The sequence below is a fragment of the Trichosurus vulpecula genome, chromosome 7 (assembly GCF_011100635.1).
Source record: "Trichosurus vulpecula isolate mTriVul1 chromosome 7, mTriVul1.pri, whole genome shotgun sequence".
NCBI classification, from domain to species: Eukaryota; Metazoa; Chordata; class Mammalia; order Diprotodontia; family Phalangeridae; genus Trichosurus; species Trichosurus vulpecula.
The window spans coordinates 257734070-257753661 of NC_050579.1; the positions used below are offsets into that span (position 1 = coordinate 257734070).

General features: G+C 37.5%; 1 protein-coding gene across 1 annotated transcript in view; it reads left to right on the forward strand.

The window, feature by feature from the left end:
* The window catches only part of BTN1A1 (butyrophilin subfamily 1 member A1), a 52997-nt gene that overhangs the window by 20799 nt on the left and 12606 nt on the right, over window positions 1-19592 (forward strand). The window contains 1 exon segment of the mRNA XM_036768391.1: window positions 14915-15611. Within this exon segment, the coding sequence (XP_036624286.1) occupies window positions 14915-15611 (697 nt within the window).

Sequence of the window (19592 nt, forward strand, 5' to 3'; positions counted from 1 at the left end):
GCACACACAATCCAGTCCCCCCCAGTGTCTGAGAAAGAAAGAAAGAGAGGAAGAGACAGAGAAAGAGAAAAAAAAAAAGAAAGGAAGAAAGATAAAGAAAAGACAGAGGGAGAAGGTCATTAATGCATCTTTTTTTTTGATGAAGAAAATAGAACAGAAAGAATTCCGCAGAGAAGTACAGATAAAGATAACCTTAAAAGCTGCAGGTTGAACTGTATATAATAGATCTACAGGTTCATGCACTACTCTTCCCAGACTCTCAATAATGTTCCCTCCCCTTCATGCCCTCCTCTCCTGTTTTCCAGCTTTTTGTTCCTCATCTGAATGTAAGCTCCTGGAAGACAGATACTGTCTTTATGCTTGTATTTGTATCCCTAGCACTTAGCATGGTGCCTGGCACATAGTAAGCACTTAATAAATTTTGTTGATTTTTTTTACATTCTACTAGGAAATGTCTTTATATGGTGTTTGTAAAGTTCAGAATAAAAATATTTTTTAAAATAACGTATAATGGCACAGTTTTTGAGGGGATACTGGGGGTGTGGGAAGGATAAATTTTGACCTTGAGTCTGATGAAATAGAACCATAGAACTGTAGAATGTTAGATCCAGAAGGGGCTTCAGAATTTAGCCCAACTTCCTAATTTTTAGTTAAGGGATACCTGAAATTGTTCTTGTGGGAACAGCAGCTCCTGTGGGCTACTTAGACCCATGGAAAATATACATTAAGGCATTCCTGTTTCCAACTTCTCACCCCCAGCGTTTGAGCACATTCGCGGGTATTGGCATAGATCTTTTCTGGCATATACACACCAAAAGAAAAACGAGGAAGCTGGTTTGGTACTTAAAATCCATAGAATTTCTGGGAACTCGGAAATAAAAATGAACATGGCTGAATCTCCAGAATGTTGCTCAAGAGTTTGTTCAGTCCTTGCGTTCTGAGAATAGACTGGCTTCTGCTTCTCTCAAAGGCTTGTTTGTTTGAGATTCTTCTCTAAGATAGGGATTATGTCCTACAGCCTCTGTAATCCAATAGTGTTCAGCAAAGGGTAGGACAGAGAGTATTGTATGAATGGTACTTATTAGGAGAAGGTCGGCAAGTCATAAAATCTTAAGAGTTTCAAGGGATCTAGATTAAGAGTCAAATTTAACTTTTTCATATGAGAAAAGATAAGCTCCGAAAGATGAAATGACTTTCGTGGAAATCAGTCACTAAACATTTATTAAACATCTATGATGAATGTGATACTGTGCTAGGCACTGGGAAAACAAAGACAAAATAAAATCATCCCTACTCTCAAAGATCTTATAAGGATCAGGGAAACACCATGTAATATATAAATATATAAAGAATAATACAAAATAGTTGAATAAAAGATAATTGTGGAGGGCACTAGCCATTGGAGGCAGTAGGAAAGGCTTCCTGAATGTATAGGCTTTTCTTCTTGAAAGAAGAGAAAGATTATAAAAGCCAGACAGGAGGAGGTAGCACATTCTGGGCAAAGAGGACACACGGTTCAAGAGCATTGAGATGAGAGATGGAGTGCCACATGTAAGGAAGAGAGAGAAGGGCTAGAATGTAGAATTTATTGACCCCATGAAAAGAAGAAAAAGATTCCCCACAATCAAGAGCTATGAGTTACCCCTTCGCAACATATGCTCTTTAAGGGAGGCAGCAAACATTTATTCAGTACTATGTGTCAGGCACTATATGCCATCCCACTGTACAGGGGATAAAAATAATGAACAAAAATAGACTATTTGTTTTGCTCACAAGAATATCATGACATATTAAAATTGCTTATTAAAAACTAAAAGCTTAATCCTGAGGTGTAAAAACAAAATATATAATAATTTTCTATTTTAAAATGTTAAGGAGTGAGAAGGAATTCTTTTTTTCTCCACATTCTCTTTGGAAACTACATCCCCCAGATGCCTGTATGAAGTTCTTGCATATTCAGTTTTAAAGGAAGGTAGGAATCTCACAGACGGAATAGAGTCCACTCTGGTCAACAGAGGTGAAGAGAGAGAGGAAGAAGAAATGAGACCACATCTTGTTTACATGATTGCTGTGACAGGAAGCAACAATGTTCTCTATAACATTCTCTAGTTCCTAGGTCAATACCCTGCTATGAGTGCTCATAATTTAGAGTGATACCTACAGATGAAAAACTCAAAACCTATATGAAGGAATGCTCCAAACTGCTAATAAAAGAAATACAGAGTAAAATGACACTAAAGTTTCACCTCATATCCACTGTATTGAGGGGGAAAGAAAAAAACAAAAATAGTAAATATTGGAAGAGCTATGGAAAGGCAAGCATTATAATAGACTATCAGTGAAGCTACAAATTCATCTAACCCTTCTGGAAAACAATTTGGTAATATACTGAAGGAGTGGCTAAACTACGTATACCCTTTTCACAAAGACAGCGGTATATTAGGCATGTGTTAAAAGATAGGAGTAAGACACTATCTGCATTCAGAGAAAGAACTGATAAATGGAAGTGTGCATAGAATAATTTACATATGTGTAATTTTACATATATGTGTAAATATGTGCGTGTGTATATATGTATGTGTATATGTGGTGTGTGTATGTATATATACCTATTTGTGTCTAATGGTAGCCATTAGACTGCAAGACAAGGTCAGGAGAGATAATAGAGCTATAAAAATAGATCTGAGAATCATCTGCATGCAAAGATGATAATTAAATTCAAGCTGAACTGGTGGCAGACTTAGCTACTTTTAATTACGAAATCTTGGTTTCAAAATATCCCTCCTGACATAACAACTTGAGTACAATTTGGGAGGCACCTCATAAAATCTCTGGCCAAAAAGCATCCTTGGCTGGCCTGTGAGCACTTAGGCAAACAAAGGCAATAAACATGTACTGTAGCACATTGGTTAGAGAACTGACCAAGAAAACTAGTTTCAAGACCTGCTTCTGACACATTCTGCATCCCTGGGCAAATCTGCAGCTTTGTCCTGAGAAAGGTCCACAAAGACAGTGATCAGGCTGACCCTGTTGCCATTTCAATGGTTCTGTTTGGTACCAACTTATTGTCTCTAAATCCTACAGACCTAGTGGTCTGTACTATGTCTCACTTCCATCCATACCCTGTATTATCTCTCTCTTTCCACTATCAGAAAAGCCACTCATATAAAACCTTTTTAATTTTGGCAAATAGTTTTTAGTTAAGGTAAAAGTTAAGTGAACCATTATTTACAGATTCCTACAAACTGAAGGCCCCCTTTAAAAAAAAATGAGGCAATCTGTCAAGTCCAAACAGTAGAACCTGACATGTTGTTTACAATAAACACATTTAAAAATGAGAGATACACATGGAGTAAAAATAAAGGGCTGGAGTAGAATTTATTATGATTCAGCTGATATTTAAAAAAAAGCAACAGGAGCAATCACGATCTCCAACAAAGTTAAAGGTAAAATAGATTTAATTAAAAGAGATAAGTAGGGAAACTGCATTAAGAGGTACCATAGATAATAAATTAATATTAATACTAAACATATATACACCTGATACTATAACATTCAAATTTTTAAAGGAAAAGGTAAATGAATTACAGGTGAAAATAGATAGCAAAATTATAATAGTGGGGGATTTCAAACTTCCCATCTCATAACTAGATAAATATAACCAAAATAAATAAATAAATAAAAAGAAGTCAAGGAGAATAATGAATAGAATTTAAGTCAAATATGACAGACATATGGAGAGAACTGAATGGGAATAGAAAGGAATATCTTTTTCTCAGCAGTATATGGCACTTTTACAAAAACTGACCACATATTGGGCCATAAAAATTTTATAGTTAAATAAAGAAAAGCAAAAATATTGTATGCATCCTCTTAAGATCATAATGTAATAAAAATTACTTTTAATAAGGGGCCATGGAAACAGAGATTAAAAATTGATTAGAGAATAAATAATCTAATCTTAAAGAATGAGTGGGTTAAATAAGAAATCATAGAAACAATAAATAATTTTATTTAAGAGAAGGGTAATAATGAGACATGTCAAAACTTATGGAACACAGCAGCAGTAATCAGAAAAAAAAAATTATATACCTAAATGCTTACATCAATAAAATTGGGAAAGAACAGATCAATGAATTGGATATGTAATTTTTAAAATGAGAAAAAGAAAAAATTAAAAATTCCCCATTAAACACCAAATTGGAAATTCTAAAAAATGAAGGTAAGATTAATAAGACTGAGTGTAAGAAAACTATTGGATTAATAAATAAAACTGGGAGTTGATAGTGTGAAAAAGCTAATAAAATAGATAAGCCATTGTTTAATATGATTGAAAAAGAGAGAGAAGAAAGCCAAATCGCTAGTATCAAAAATGAAGAGGGTGAATATACCACCAATGAAGATGAAATTAAAGCAATTATTAGGAATTATTTTGCCCAATTATATACCAATAAATTTAATAATTTCAGTGAAATGGAAGAATACTTACAAAAATATAAATTCCCCAGATTAGCAGAATATCTAAATAAACCTATTTTAGAAAAGGAAGTTCAACAAGCCATAAATAGCTTCCTAAGAAAGCATCAGTACCAGATGGCTTCACAAGTGAATTCCACCAAACACTTAAAGATCAACTAATTCCAATATTAAATAAAGTATTTTGAATAGGAGGGCAAAAAAGGAGTCCTACCAAGCTCTTTTATGGTGCTGATACCTAAACCAGAAGGAGCAAAAACAGAGAAAGAAAGTTATAGAGCAATTTCACAAATGGATATTGTTGCAAAATCCTAATAAAATAGTAGGTAGGAGACTACAACAATATATCACAAAGATTACACATTATGACCAAATGGGATTTATACCAGGAATGCAGAGATGTGTCAACATAAGGAAAACTATTAACATAACTGATTATATCAATAACAAAACTAATGAAAATCATATGATTACATCAACAGATGCAGAAAAAGCTTCTGACAAAATACAACACTCATTCCTAATAAAAAAAACACTTGAAAGCACAGTTTTAAATAGATTTTTCCTTAAAATGATAAGAAGCATCTAGCAAGCACTATCTGTAATGGTTAATTACAGAAGTTTTCCCAATAAATCAGGAGTGAAACAAGAATTCCCATTACCACCAATATTATTCAATATTGTACTAGAAATGCTAGCAATAGCAAAATAAGAGAAGAAAAAGAACTTGAAGGAACAGAATGTGCAATGAGGTAATGAAAACATCTCATTTTTGCAGATGATATGATATGATAGTACACTTGGAAAATCCTAGAGAATCAAATAAAAAGCTAGTTGAAACAATTATTTTAGCAACATAGCAGGTTATAAAATAAAGCCACATAAATCATCGGCATTTCTATATATCACCAACAAAGCCCTGCAAGAAGAGAAAATAAAAGATACTTCATTTAAAATCACCATAGACAATATCAAATACCTGAGAGTATGCCTGCCAAGACAAACCCAGGAACTATATGAACATAATTATAAAATACTTTTTATACAAATAAAGTCAGATTTAAATGATTGGAGAAACAGTAATTGTTCATGAGTGGGCTGAGCCAATGTAATAAAAATGACAATTCTACCTAAATTAATCTACTTATTCAACACCATTCCAATTAAATTTCCATGTGTGTGTATGTATATATGCATGTATGTAGATGTATAAACACACATATACATATGTATGTATATTGAGTTAGAAAAAAATAAAAAAATTTATTTGGAAGAACAAAAGGTGAAGAATATTAAAGGAATTTATGAAGAAAAATGTAAAGGAAGGAGGTCTAGCAGTGCCAGATCTTAAACTATATTATAAGTTGATAATTATCCAAACTATCTGGTTCTGGCTAAGAAATAGAATAGTGGATCAGTGGAATAGAGTAGCTATACAATACACAGCAGTAAATGATCATAGTAACCTTGTGTTAGATTAATGTAAAAATTTAAGCTTTTGTGATAAGAATTCACTGTTTGGTAAAAATTTTTGGGAAAACCAGAAAGCAGTTTGGCAGAAACTAGGTATAGACCAATATCATATACCACTTACCAAGCAAGGGCGAAATGCATACATGACCTAGACATAAAGCATACTATAAGCAAATTAGAAGAGCATGGAACATATTACCTAATAGATTTACGGATAAGAGAAAAATTTATGAATAAACAAGAGATAGAGAGCATTGAGAGATGTAAAATGGATCATTTTATTACATTAAATTAAAACTTTTTTGTACAAATGAACCCAGTGTAACCAAGATTAGAAGAATGGCAGAAAATTGGGAGGAACTTAGAGACAGTTTCTCAGATAAAGGCCTCCTACCTCAAATATAGAGAGAATTTTGTCAAATTAATAAGAATATAAATCATTCCCCAATTGATAAATGGTCAAAGGATAGGAACAGGCAGTTTTCGGATGAAAGAATCAAAGATATATATAGGCATATGAAAAAATGCTCTAAATCACTAATGATTAGAGAAACACAGATTAAAACAAAATTGAGGTATCATCTCACACCTATCAGATTGGCTAAAATGACTGAAGTTTGGGAAAGTGACAAAAGTTGGAGGGGATGTGGAAAAATTGGGACACTAATTCACTGTTGGTGGAATTGTGAACTGATCCAACCATTTTGAAGAATAATCTGGAATTACATCCAAAGAGTTATAAAATTGTGTATACCCTTTGACACAGCAATACCACCAAGTCTATTTCCAAAGATGATTAGGGAAAAAAAGAAGACATCAGTATGTTCTAAAATATTTATAGCAGCTTTCTTTGTGGTGGCAAAGAATTGGAAAATACAATGATGCCCATCAATTGGGGAATGACTGAACAAGTTGTGGTACACAATTATGATGGAATACCACTGTGCTATAAGAAATGATAAGGAGGTTGACTTTAGAAAAAAACTTGGATAGACTCACATGAAATAACGAAATGAAATAAGCAAAACCGAGAGAACATTGTATGTACAGTAACAGCAATACCGTTTTAAGAACAACTTTGAATGACTAAGTCATTTTGACTATTATAAATACCCAAATTAACTACAAAAAACATATGAAAGAAAGGCCTCATTTCGAAAATATACAGGGAACTGAGCCAAATATATAGGAACACAAGCCATTCCCCAATTGAGAAATGGTCAAAGAATATGAACAGGCAGTTTTCAGAGGAAGAAATTAAAGCTATCTATAGGCATATGAAAAAATGCTCTGGATCACTGCTGATTAGAGAAATGCAAATCAAAACAACTCTTAGATACCACATCTCTCCTGTCAGATTGGCTAAAATAACAAAACAGGAAAATGATAAATGCTGGAAAGGATGTGGGGAGATTGGAACATTGTTACATTGCTGGTGGAGTTGTGAGCTGATCCAGCCATTTTGGAGAGCAATTTGGAACTATGCCCAAAGGGCTATAGAAATGTTCATACCCTTTGACCCAGCATTACCAATTCTAGGGCTGTATCCCAAAGAAATCACACAAGCAGAAAAAGGACCCATATGTACAAGGATATTTATAGCAGCTCTTTTTGTGGTAGCCAAGAATTGGAAATCAAAGGGATGCCCATCAATTGGGGAATGGCTGAACAAGCTGTGGTATATGAAGGTAATGGAATACTATTGTGCCATAAGAAATGGGGATGATACGGACTTCATAACAACCTGGAAAAACCTACACGACATAATGCTGAGTGAGCGGAGCAGAGCCAGGAGAACATTGTACACAACCACAGATATATGGATTATGTGAGGACCAACCCTGACATACTTCACTCTTCTCAGCAACGTAAGGTGCAAGGACAACTCCAGGGGACTCACGATGGAGAATGCTATCTTCATCCAGAGAAAGAACTGTGAAGTTTGAATACAGATTGAGGCGCACTACATGCTTGCCTTTTTTGCTTCTCTTTTGTTTTTGGTTTTGGTTTTTTTTTTTTTTTTGGTTTTTTTGGTTATGTCTCTTCTTTCTCATGATTCATTCCATTGGTCATAATTATTCTCCACAACTTGACTAGTGTATAAATTAATTCAATGCGAAGTTATACATGGTAGTTATATGAGATTCCAGGCCGTCTTGGGGTGGGAGGGGGGAGGGAGGGGAGAAAATCTGGAACTCAAAATTATGTAGAACCATGTGTGGTAAACTAAAAATAAATTAAATAAATTTGAAAAAAAAAAAAGAATAACTTTGAATGACCAAGTCATTTTGACTATTATAAATACCCAAATTAACTACAAAAAACATATGAAAGAAGATGCTAATTGCACCCAGAGAAAGAACTGATAAATAGAAGTATGTATAGTATGGTTTTACATATTTCATATATGTATATATACACATGTATGTATGTGTATATATGTATATGTATATACACACATATACATACACATTTGTGTCTTATGATAGCCATCTCTAGGGTGGGAAAAAGGGGAAGGGAGGGAAGAAAAAGAAATTCACATGATATGTTATATATTTAAAAGAAATAGCAAACTATACATAATAGATTTGCAATTTCATGTGCAATAATCTTTTTACATGTTTCACATGTTATGGAAATGCTTGTTTTATTTCATAAATTAAAAATAAAATAAAAAATTTTTAAAGAGTAAATGTGAACAACTAAATTATTCTGAGTTATATGAATATTCAGGTCAACTACAAAGGACCTATGAAGAAAGATGCTATCCACCTCCAGAGAAAGAAATTATATATGAAACTATTGTATAGTTTCACACATCTATCTATGTCATATGTTGACTTCTTCTAGTCCAAGATTGGGAGAGAAGGAGGAAATCAGCTTGGAAAAATATAACAAAAAATAAAATAAAATTTAAAAAAAAATGAATAGTTGAGACTGAAAGGGGAAACATGTTTTGACTTAAAGAGAAGTTATGAGATGGACAAGAAAACAGAGAAAGAAGCTCTTCCAGTCTCTACCAATCCTTCCTACTATCCAGAGGCTCAATTCTATTCCTCTTAGTGTCACTGGAGCATTTGAAAAGTGAGGGATTGTTTATGCCAAATCTTACTGTAGATAATTGAGTTTAGTGGAATCTCACTCATCCTTCTCCCTAAGCACTGTTCTTTTGTGGTCAAATCATATCAACAAGCATTTATTAAGTGTCTACTGTGTGCCAGGTACTGTGCTATGTTCTGGGGATATAAAGAAAAGTAAAACAGTTCCTATGCCCAAGGAGCTGAAAATCTAATGGGGGAAGGCAATGTGTGGAATGAAAGACCCTCACCAATTAAAAGTTAAGAAGGAGCCATCACAGGATGGGAACAGAAATAAATTGTATTCAATTCTCGAGAATTGGGCATCCCCCACTAGAAAAAATCCAGCAATGGAGGCACTTTACAAGGAGCAAGGCACCCGCCCACCTCTGACCCTTCTCACCATTGGCTGGGAGGTGGGCTTACAATCTGAGCGTGAAAGCTAGACGAAGAACCGGGAAATTGAGGCACAGAAACTCCAATTCCCCTTCTCTTAGTTAATGATTACAACTGAGGTGACATCTATAAATCTAAAGAAGGAGAATAGGCTAAGGGGAGGGGGAGACCCTCTCTATTCTCTTACAGTACTTTTACAGTAAAGGAAAGCAGGTCACAGTGACCCTATTCTTACTGAGCAAATCTTTAAACCAGAACCAGAAGAAAGAACAAAATGTTTCAGGGTAAATTTTCCCAGAGACTGAGCCATCAGACTCTCACAGCCTCAGGATCTTCCCCTTCCCTATATCTTGATTTATAAACACTCCAGTATATAGATATGAATAGATACGAATATTATACACATCCTCCCCTGTGAAGTCTTCTCATTTCATTTATTTACCTCACTCAGCAACACACATACACACACACAATAATAGGTAGATACAGATATATGTTGTTGGTACATAATTGTTCTCATGTTGCTTCCCCCAGTAGACTGTGATCTCCTTGAAAGCAATCTTTTGCCTTTTTTTGTATTCCCAGGATTTGGCACACTGCCTGGCACATAGTAGGTGATTAATAAATGTTTATTGACTGACTCTCTCTCTTGACTTTAGAGATCTTAATAAAATCTCACATTCTGCAAGAAGCCTTTCCGGGTTCCCCCCTTAATGCAGCACCTTCCTTCTATAATCTTGCTTTCCATAACTGGTAGATATGAATGGTGGAAGAGGCATTGTAGAGCAAGAAATACTCCAACTCCCCCACCTTGACCAATCAGTCATAGAGACTGAATGAAAGTGCAGCTAGTACTGGAAACAAAGACCATGTCATGGAGTAGTCAGGTCTCAGTGAGAGCCAGATAGAAAGAATGGGAGAAGATTTAAGAGGAGAGCAAGTTTGTTGCTTAAAAACTCATACATTGCAGATATCACAGTAGAATGAGTGCATAGTTTTAGAGTCAGGAATGAGGCAGGGTGGGGGAGACAAGGGGCAGGGAGGGGGAGTAGAACCTGAAGGTGATGAAAAGAAAGGATTGGTCAGTGGGGTAGGAGAACAAAATTTGAAAGATGACTACTAGGGGCCCCTAGGTGGCACAATGAGTACAGCATGGGCCCTGGAGTCAGGAGGGCCTGAGTTCAAAGCCAGCCTCAGACAGGAGACACACTTAGTAGCTGTGTGACCTTGGGCAAGTCACTTAACCCCAATGGCCCAGCCTTCCCCCCTCCAAAAAATAAAACAAAAAAGGAAAGATGACTACTTGTGGTTCAGAATTACTGGAATGGGGAGGGGGAATGTTTGCTAAACATTAGGCAGCTGAGGTGAGGGGACAAGTGCTGGGATGTGAAGGAATGGTGTTACTCCCTTTCCCTGAGGCGGTTTCCAGGAAAGGAAGAGTCTGGTGATTAACAGAATGGTGAATCTTATCTTCAGGAGATCAGGCAGGAAACCTAGTACAATAGAATGGTATTTCTCAAGAGAGAAATCACAGTGTTATAGATCTAAACCCGAAAGGCACATTAAAGGTCATTGAATCTAACCCTCTAATCTTGTTTGTGCGCATTATAGTTTTTGCATTTTCTAAATTTATTTTTCATTTAGCAATATCTCCCTCCCACCTACCCTCTCATTAAAAAAAGAAAAAAAAATTCTTGTAACAACTATGCATAACAAATAAGCAAAACAAATTTTCACATTGGCCCAGTGCAAAAAATATGTTTCATTATGTACCCTGAATCTATCACTTATCTGTCAAGAGGAGACACTCCCTCATTTTACAGATGAAGAAATTGAGGTCAAAAATGGCTAATAACTTGCTTAGGGTCATACATCTAGTATCTGAGGTAGAGTTTAAACCCAAGTCTTATTGACTCCAAAAATCCAATTTTTTATCCAGTATACCACAATCTCAGAAGAGAACACCTAGAAGGACAGAATGGTCAACAGGATCATAGGTAAAAAGAAAAATGCGGGGAGGGTTGGGGCAGGGTGCAGGGGAAGAAGCCATCAGATATTTTCACTGTGGTTATTGAAAGAAGATCTTTAAGAGAGTGATGAGGAAGAAAGATTGGATGATAACAAAATGGAGGCACGGTTTTTTCAAATATACAAGTATATATATATATACTTGTATATATATATACAAGTATATATATATATATATATATATATGTATATATATATATATATACAAGTATAAATCTAACATACAAGCTTTTCAAGCATTTCAGTCTTTTGAATGTGAATTAAAGTTTCCCTTTCTCACCACTTACTAGCCATTTGACTGTGGGCAAATCATTTTGTGAAACTTGAAGAAACCAGTTATTGCTGACAGAAGACCCCTGCCCCACAGCCCCTGATAAAACCCCCAGAAAGAATGGACTCAGACCTTTAGGCATTTAACAAATGTCCCTGGGGCATTTCTTTCTCCAAGGAATGTCAATAGATAAGATTATCCCACCAAACGATAACCAGTCAGAGTCTTTGATCTGTCAGGGTCTTTGATCCTGTTTCCCCGGACCACCTTGTGACCTGGCCCATAAATTTCAAGAGATAATTAACCACTGCACATTGTTTTTTCTGTATAAATATGTCTCCTACAACTCTACTCATGGCCCTTCTGATTTGGGCTGCTATGCCCCAGACGGACGCCAGCTAATAAATTCTCCATTTAAGACTTATACTCTGTGACGTGTCTTACTCGTTCTCCGTACAACAATTTTGAACCTATTTCCTCATCTCTCATGTCTATGTCACTTAGCTGTTGGAAGGATCAAATATACGTGAAAGAGATTTGGGGTTGTAAAGTCATTATGCAACATAAGGTCTGTCAAATATGTGTGTATGTACATGGAGATAGAAATAGAGATATATGTGTGTGTGTGTGTAAATATATATATATACATATAGATTTGGTATATATTTGGTAAATAATTTTTAAAAACATGTTTGATGAGATCCAAGTCTGCCAGAACCATTCTTAAAAAATAATTTACCATTAATCTAATAACCAAATATTTCTAGCTTAGAAAAAACCATATTCCAAATTGACAGTTTCTCCCTGCTCAATTCACTTTGCCTTTGGACTCGTCTCTCTAACCCAAAATGATTCGAAATAACACTTATAGGAATCTTGAATGTGGAGAAGATCATAATGTGTTCAAATATATTTCAGGATTAATCTTCCAAAATAATAATCACTACTCAATTCCTTGATTGACTCTGCCCATTTTTTTTTAAGAACAGAGTCTCCTCTCAATTCTTTCTGAATAGAGAAGAATGGAGTAGACAAGACATAAATAAGACAAAAGTTTGGCTATTGCACTTAATCTGTTTCTTTAAGAAAGGAACTTTTGTCCTCAACTTATTACCCATTTTTCTAAGAGGAGGAAAGGTAAAAAGTTTTTTCCTTGTTATTGTGTAATACAAGGAAAATTAGGAACCCCTGAGAAACCCCTAGCTACTGACAAGCACCCCCAGAAAGAATGGACTCAGATATCTTTGGTATTTAGCAAACCCCCTGGGACTCCATGGCTCCTCCCTGGAATGTCAATAGATAGGACCATCCCACTGAGAGATAACTTGACAGACCCTTCCTGGGAGATATCCCTGGGACTCTGTGACTCCACCAAGGAATGTAAATGAGATTATCCCAGTAGTACGATAACCTGACTGAATCTTTTGATCAGCCAGGACCTTTGTTCCTGTTTTTCCCCCCACTCTGTACCCCCATATCCTATATAAGCCAAGTCACCACCCCAACACATTGGCCATTGATTTGTGGTGCCGTACCCCGATGGCCGCCGGCTAATAAATTCTCCACTTAAAACTTATACTCTGTGGTGTGTCTCGCTCGCTTCTGGTACAACAATTGTTTGGTCACGTCTGACTCTCGGTCAAAGATGCTAGAAGAGTTTGCCATTTCCTTCTCCAGCTCATTTTGTAAATGAGGAAACTAAAGTGAACAGGGTAAAGTTATTGTGCAGTTATGCAGCCAGTAAGTGTCTAAGGCCAAATTTGAACTCAGGTCTCCCTGACTCCAGGCCTGGTGCTCTATCTACTGTACCACCTGGCTGCCCAAAAAGTTTTTAGACTAGAGAAATATTTATTTATTGATATTTCTAGTTGAAGTAGAAACTAGAAAGGACATTTTTAGTCTGTTTTCACAGATCTGATTAAAGAATACCACTTTAAAGTTCTAAGAGAGGGGCTCAGCTACGAACTCCAGTTCAATTCAAAGATCATTTATTAGGCACCTACTGTGAGCAACATACTACTGTGCTAAACACTAGGCGCTACATTAGGTGCTCAATTAATAGTTAACATCTTAAGCAGGAATAGCTACCAGCTGGCTAAGTGCTGTTCCAGGGCACAGGATAAATCCTTGGAGGAAAGGATAGAGTAACACCACCAACAGGGAAGAAAGGGACTCTAAGAAGCCAAAGAAATGGGAAGGCACCAAAGACAAACTTCCCCTCCTTAACAAATTTGTCTTGGTGCTGCTTTTCTTCCAATGGCCCTGTTAGAATTACCTCCACTTTGCTTGCTGCCACCACCCCTGGAGACTGATCGTTCTCCTACTAGAATCCAATTCAAAATAAACACATCAGGTTCTTTGTAAGAGTCTTGTTCTTTGTAAAGTACTTCCCTCTTCCTTTTCCTGATCACTTTTACCTTTTCACTCAGGGACCACAGCTAACTTTTTCATTTGGGGCTCCAGTCAGGAGGCTCCTCAAAAATCTCCTCCATGATCAACCAGGTCAGTATCTGTGTTTCTTCCATGCCCCTCAAGTACTAAAAAAAAAAAAATGTCATTCTTTGTTTCCTTCCAGAGACCCCCCCTTCAGGGAAGCATCCTCCCTCCTTTTAACCATTATTCTTTCCCTTTCTTCCCTTTGTTTTTCCCTAAGCCCTTCTGTTCTTTTATCCAATATTTTGTTCTTTTATTCAGTTGTGCCTGACTCTTCATGACCGCGTTTGGTGTGTTCGTCTTGCTTCTCTCATTTTCTCCTCTAGATTTTCTTTCAGTATCACCCTCTTCACCCCTAGTGACATTTGATTGTCATCAATTTTCACAGTGATTTTTTTCAAATATTTTCATTTTATAAACCCCCCCCAGTAGAATTCATCCTTTCTTCCCTTCCCCCCCAAAAAAACCTTCTGCAAATTTACTGGGGTTCTGTTTGGGTTTAGGATGGTTTGACATGTGTGAAACTTGACTTAATGAGGAAATTGATGAGGCTGTGAACTAAGAAAGCCTATTACAGAGAAGGGTATGTGTGTGTGTGTGTGTGTGTGTGTGTGTGTGTGTGTGGAGTGGAGTCTTCAGGTACAAATTACGGAGCAATCATAAATGAAGAGGGAAAAGAGACATTTGGAAGACTACCCTCAAGACAACGAAAATATTTGCTCTAAGCGTTTTGCTTCCTTCTGCCTTGGGCTCCCTATAGAGACTTCTTCCTAAATACATCTCTAGGTTTCAGTCCCTGCCTGACTCATCACCAGTACTGTCAGCAGTGATGGCGGCTGTCCCAGTCTCCTGGCAGCCCAGATATCTGATTTTCTTCTTCTTCTTCCAGTTGCCCATGCTGGACTCAGGTAAGATTTTCTTTTCTATCTTGCTCTGTGGAGACTTCCCAAAAGAAGAAGACAACTCCATGTTGGCTTCTAGTTTACATGTATCTCTCCAAAGAGAAAAACTAAAGAGTCCAAAATGCCCCATAATGATTTATCAATGTATTCTGCATTTCATACCTCATGCTTTTATTCTGAGTTCTACAATCTCTCTTTGTTGAACAGCTCAGTTCGATGTGATTGGGCCCGTTAAACCCATCCTGGTCATGGTTGGGGAAGATATTGACTTACCCTGTCACCTCTCACCCAATATAAGTGCTGAGAATATGGAGCTGAGGTGGTATAGAAATAAGATCTCTCCAGCTGTGTACGTGTATCAGAAAGAAAAGGATCAAGAAGGAGAGCAAATCAAGGAGTATCAAGGGAGAACAACATTTGTTCGAGACAACATCACTGACGGGAAAGTGGCTGTGACAATCCACAAAGTAAGAGCTTCTGACGATGGACAATATCGCTGCTTTTTCAAAGATGACCAAATGTATGAAGAAGCTATCATAGAGCTGAAGGTGGCAAGTGAGTCATTTCATTTCGTTCAACGGCCTTTCCCCAGAGGGATCTAAAGGGTATCCTTTTCATTTCTAAGGCTTAATCTGATTGCAAACTCTCAAATTTATGTCCAGAACTGCCTTTTAGCTCCAGGACATGTCATAATATTTCCTGCTCAGAGGTTAACCTGGCTATCAAGCAGAAAGAATCCGGGAAAGAGAGCAGAACAAAAGAAAGGGGGTCCAATGGAATGGGAAGATCTAGAAGGTCTTGAATCTCTCCCCGTTACTTCTCAGTGAGAGAAAAATGCTCTAAAAATATTGTTCAAATGAGGCTCCATGTTTGTTTCATTAGTTTGTGTTTTCTGGCTCCAACAAACCTGTGTCCAAGAACATTCTTATGTCAAGTGAGCCATGAAATGATGCAACTAATGTCAGGACTGATGTAATGGGATGGTAATATAATGTAGAGAAGATAAGAATTAGGGAGAAATTTAAAAAGGAACCAGTAAACACATTCTCCAGACCACAACTCAAAATTCAGAATGCAGAGAGAAAACATGAAGCCAGTTTAAAACTCTATTTTTGTTTTCAAAATGCTCTGCGTAAGGACCTTTTTGTAAAATATGCAGTTTGTAAATAAAACAACAACAAAAATAAAAATTTAAAAATCACTATTATCTATTGCTAGGTAATGTGGTAGATAGAACACTGGGCCTAGAGTCAGGAAGGCCTAAGTTCAAATCTGGCCTCAGACATCTACTAGCTGTATTACTCTGGACAGTATTACTCTGTATTGCCTCTTCTACCTCAGTTTTCTCAACTGTAAAATGGGGATAATAATAGCATTTACATCTTAGAGCTGCTGTAAAAATAACATGAACACTTGGCATAGTGCCTGGCACATAGTAGGCCCTTAATAAGTCCTTATTCCCTCCCCTTTTTATTCTTCAAAAGTAAAGTAAATTGTTATTGTCATCAATGGGCATAGAGAAGGATTATTTTTTTTAACCATAAAAATACTTTAAGTAGCTTCTTATTCTCTATCCTCTTGGGCTATGTGGGAGAAAATAGGATTTAGCCTGGACTTTTCTAGCTAATCTGAAGTGTTTTAAGATCAAATTAAAGGTCTCCTTTTGATTAGCTTTGGGAAAAGAGAAGAAAAATCTTACTAGGTTAGTTAGTGCATCAAGGCTGCAAGAAATAACAAGCACAAAGATTTTTCTGATGCTGAGCTAGAGAAGGAGGACAAACCATCAGGTGTGTCTTTTGGTTGCAAGGTAAAATTCAAAGTGAAGTGATAAAGCAAGTCATTACCAAGTATTTATTAAGCATGACAGGTACTGTGCTAAGTGTTGGGAATAAAAAAAAGGCAGAAACAATCCCTGCTCTCAAGGAGCTCACAGTCTAAGGGGGTTAGACAACGTGCAAACACCTCCATACAACAGGATATGTACAAGACGAATTGGAAATCAATCAATAAATATTTAAGTCCCTAGTACTGTGCTAAGTGCTGGGGATACCAAAAGAGATAAGATAGTTCCTTCCCTCAAAAAGTTTACAATCTAATGGGGGAGATAACATGTGGACAAATATATACAAATATATCCTATTTATCCTGTGTATATTATATACAAGATAAATAGGAAATAATTGACAGAGCAAAGGCACTAGAATAATGAAGGGTTGGGAAAGACATCCTGTAAAAGATGGGGTTTTAGTTGGGACCTAAACAAAGCCAAGGAAGTCAGTAGGCAGAGTTGAGGAGGGAGAGCATTCCAGGCACAGGGGACAGCCAGAGAAAATGCCAACAGTCCAGAGATGGAGTGTTCTTGGAATAGCCAGGAGGCCAGTGTCACTGGTTAGAAGAGTACAAGGTAGGGAGTATGGTATAAAAAGACTGGAAATGTAAGAGGGGGCTAGGTTTTGAAGGACTTTGAATGACAGACAGAGAATTTACATTTGTTCCTGGAGGTGATAGGGAACTGCTGGAGTTTATTAAGTAGGAGAGTGAAGTAATCAGACCCATGCTTTGGGAAAATCACTGGTGAATGGAGGATGGATTGGAAATAGAGAGACTTGAGGCAGGCAGATCCGCCATCAGGCTATTGAAATAGTCAATTGTGAGGTAATGAAAACCTGCACTAGGGTGGTGGCAGTGTTAGAGGAGAGAAGGGGGCATATTTGGGAGATGTTGCAGTGGTGAAGTAGACAGACCTTGGCAGCAGATTGGATGGGGCGGAGGAGAGGAGGGGAAGGGAGACACAGGATGAGAGACAGTAAAGGATCTCAGATGACTCCTAGGTTGTGAGCATGAGGGACTGGGAGAATGGTGTTGCCCTCTACAGTAATAGGGAAGGTAGGAGATGGGGAAGGTTTGGGAGAAAGATAATGAGTTCTGTTTTAGACACATTTAGTTTAAGATTTCTACTGGACATCCAGTTCAAGATATCTGAAAGGCAGTCTGAGATGCAAGATTAAAGGTAAACAGAGAGGCTGGGGCAAGCTAGGTAGCTTTGAGATTCATAAACATAGAGATAATAATTAAATCCATGGTAGCTGATGACATCACCAAGGGAAATAACGTAGAGGGAGAAGGGCGGAACCCTAAGGGACATTTATGGTTAGAGGGCATGATCTGAGTGAGGCGTCAGTGAAGGAGGCCAAGAAAGAGCAGTCAGATAGGTAGAAGGAGAAGGAGGCGACAGTGATGTTCCAAAAACCTAGAGAAAAGAGGAGACTGTGATCAACAGGGCCCAAGGCTGCAGAAAGGTCAGGAATAATGAGGATCTTTAAATGGCTGTTGGATTTGGCTGCTAAGTGATTGTAGGTACCTTTGGAGAGAGCAGTTTCTGTGGAGTGATAAGGTCAGGAGCTGGGTCGTAAGGGGTTAAGAAAAGAACGAGGGGAGGAAAGTGGAGATACCTATTGTAGATGGCCTTGTCAAGGAGTTTAGCTACATAGGACAATAGTCAGTGGAGATGAAAGGATCAAGAGAGGGCTTTTTCAGGATGGAGGAGACATAGACATATTTGTAGGCAGTAGAGATTGAGCCAGTAGAAAAGGAAGAGATTGAAAATAAGTGATATGGTGGGGGTGACAGAAGAAACAATCTGTTGGAGATGACAGGATGGAATGGGACCATTTGAACAGGTAGAGATGCTAGCTAGCCTTGCTAAGGAATAAGGCTACTTCGCCATCTGAGACAAAGGTGAAGGAGGCGATAGTGACAGAAGACATCTGAGTACTAGGAGATTGGGAAGAAGGGGAAAGAGGGAGCTCAAAGTGATGCTTCAATTTTTTCCACAAAAAATGAGGCATGGATCTCAGCTGAGGGTGGGGGGATGGGAAGTTATGGGATGTTTGAAGGGGAATGAAAAGGTTTGGAAGAATCACTGTGGAGAGATCAATACCAAGTTGATAAGGAGCAGCTAGGTGGCACAGTTGATAGAGTGCTGGGCCTGGAGTCAGGAAGACCCGAGTTCAAATATGAACCTTAGACACTTACTAACTGTATGATCCTGGACAAGTCACTTCACCCTATTTGCCTCAGTTTCCTCCTCTGTAAAATGAGCTAGAGAGGGAAATGGCAAACCACTCCATTGTCTTTGCTAAGAAAACCCTAAATGGGGTCACGAAGTCGGACACAACTGAAGTGACCAAACAGTAACAATGACAGTAGTAGTATGGCCAAGTGGCTACAAGGGCCTGGGTGAGGCTGCATGACAGACCTAGTCAGAACAGCTGAGTGACTCTCATCACCTTCATTCAGCAGTGTGTCTGTAGGAGCAAAGGTGACGAATGGTAAGGGTGACCTGAGGCTGAGACTTGGCAATCAACAAGACAACAGAGCAGCATAGAGTGGAATTGATTTACCAATGGATCAAGATGGGAAAAAGAGGAGAGAGTAGCTAGTGCGAGGGAGATGGCCAGAGGGAATTGAGAGGTCAAGGAACAGGAGGTCACAGTGCATTTTGTAAGGGAAGGCAGAAGGAGAGGTGAAAAGTTA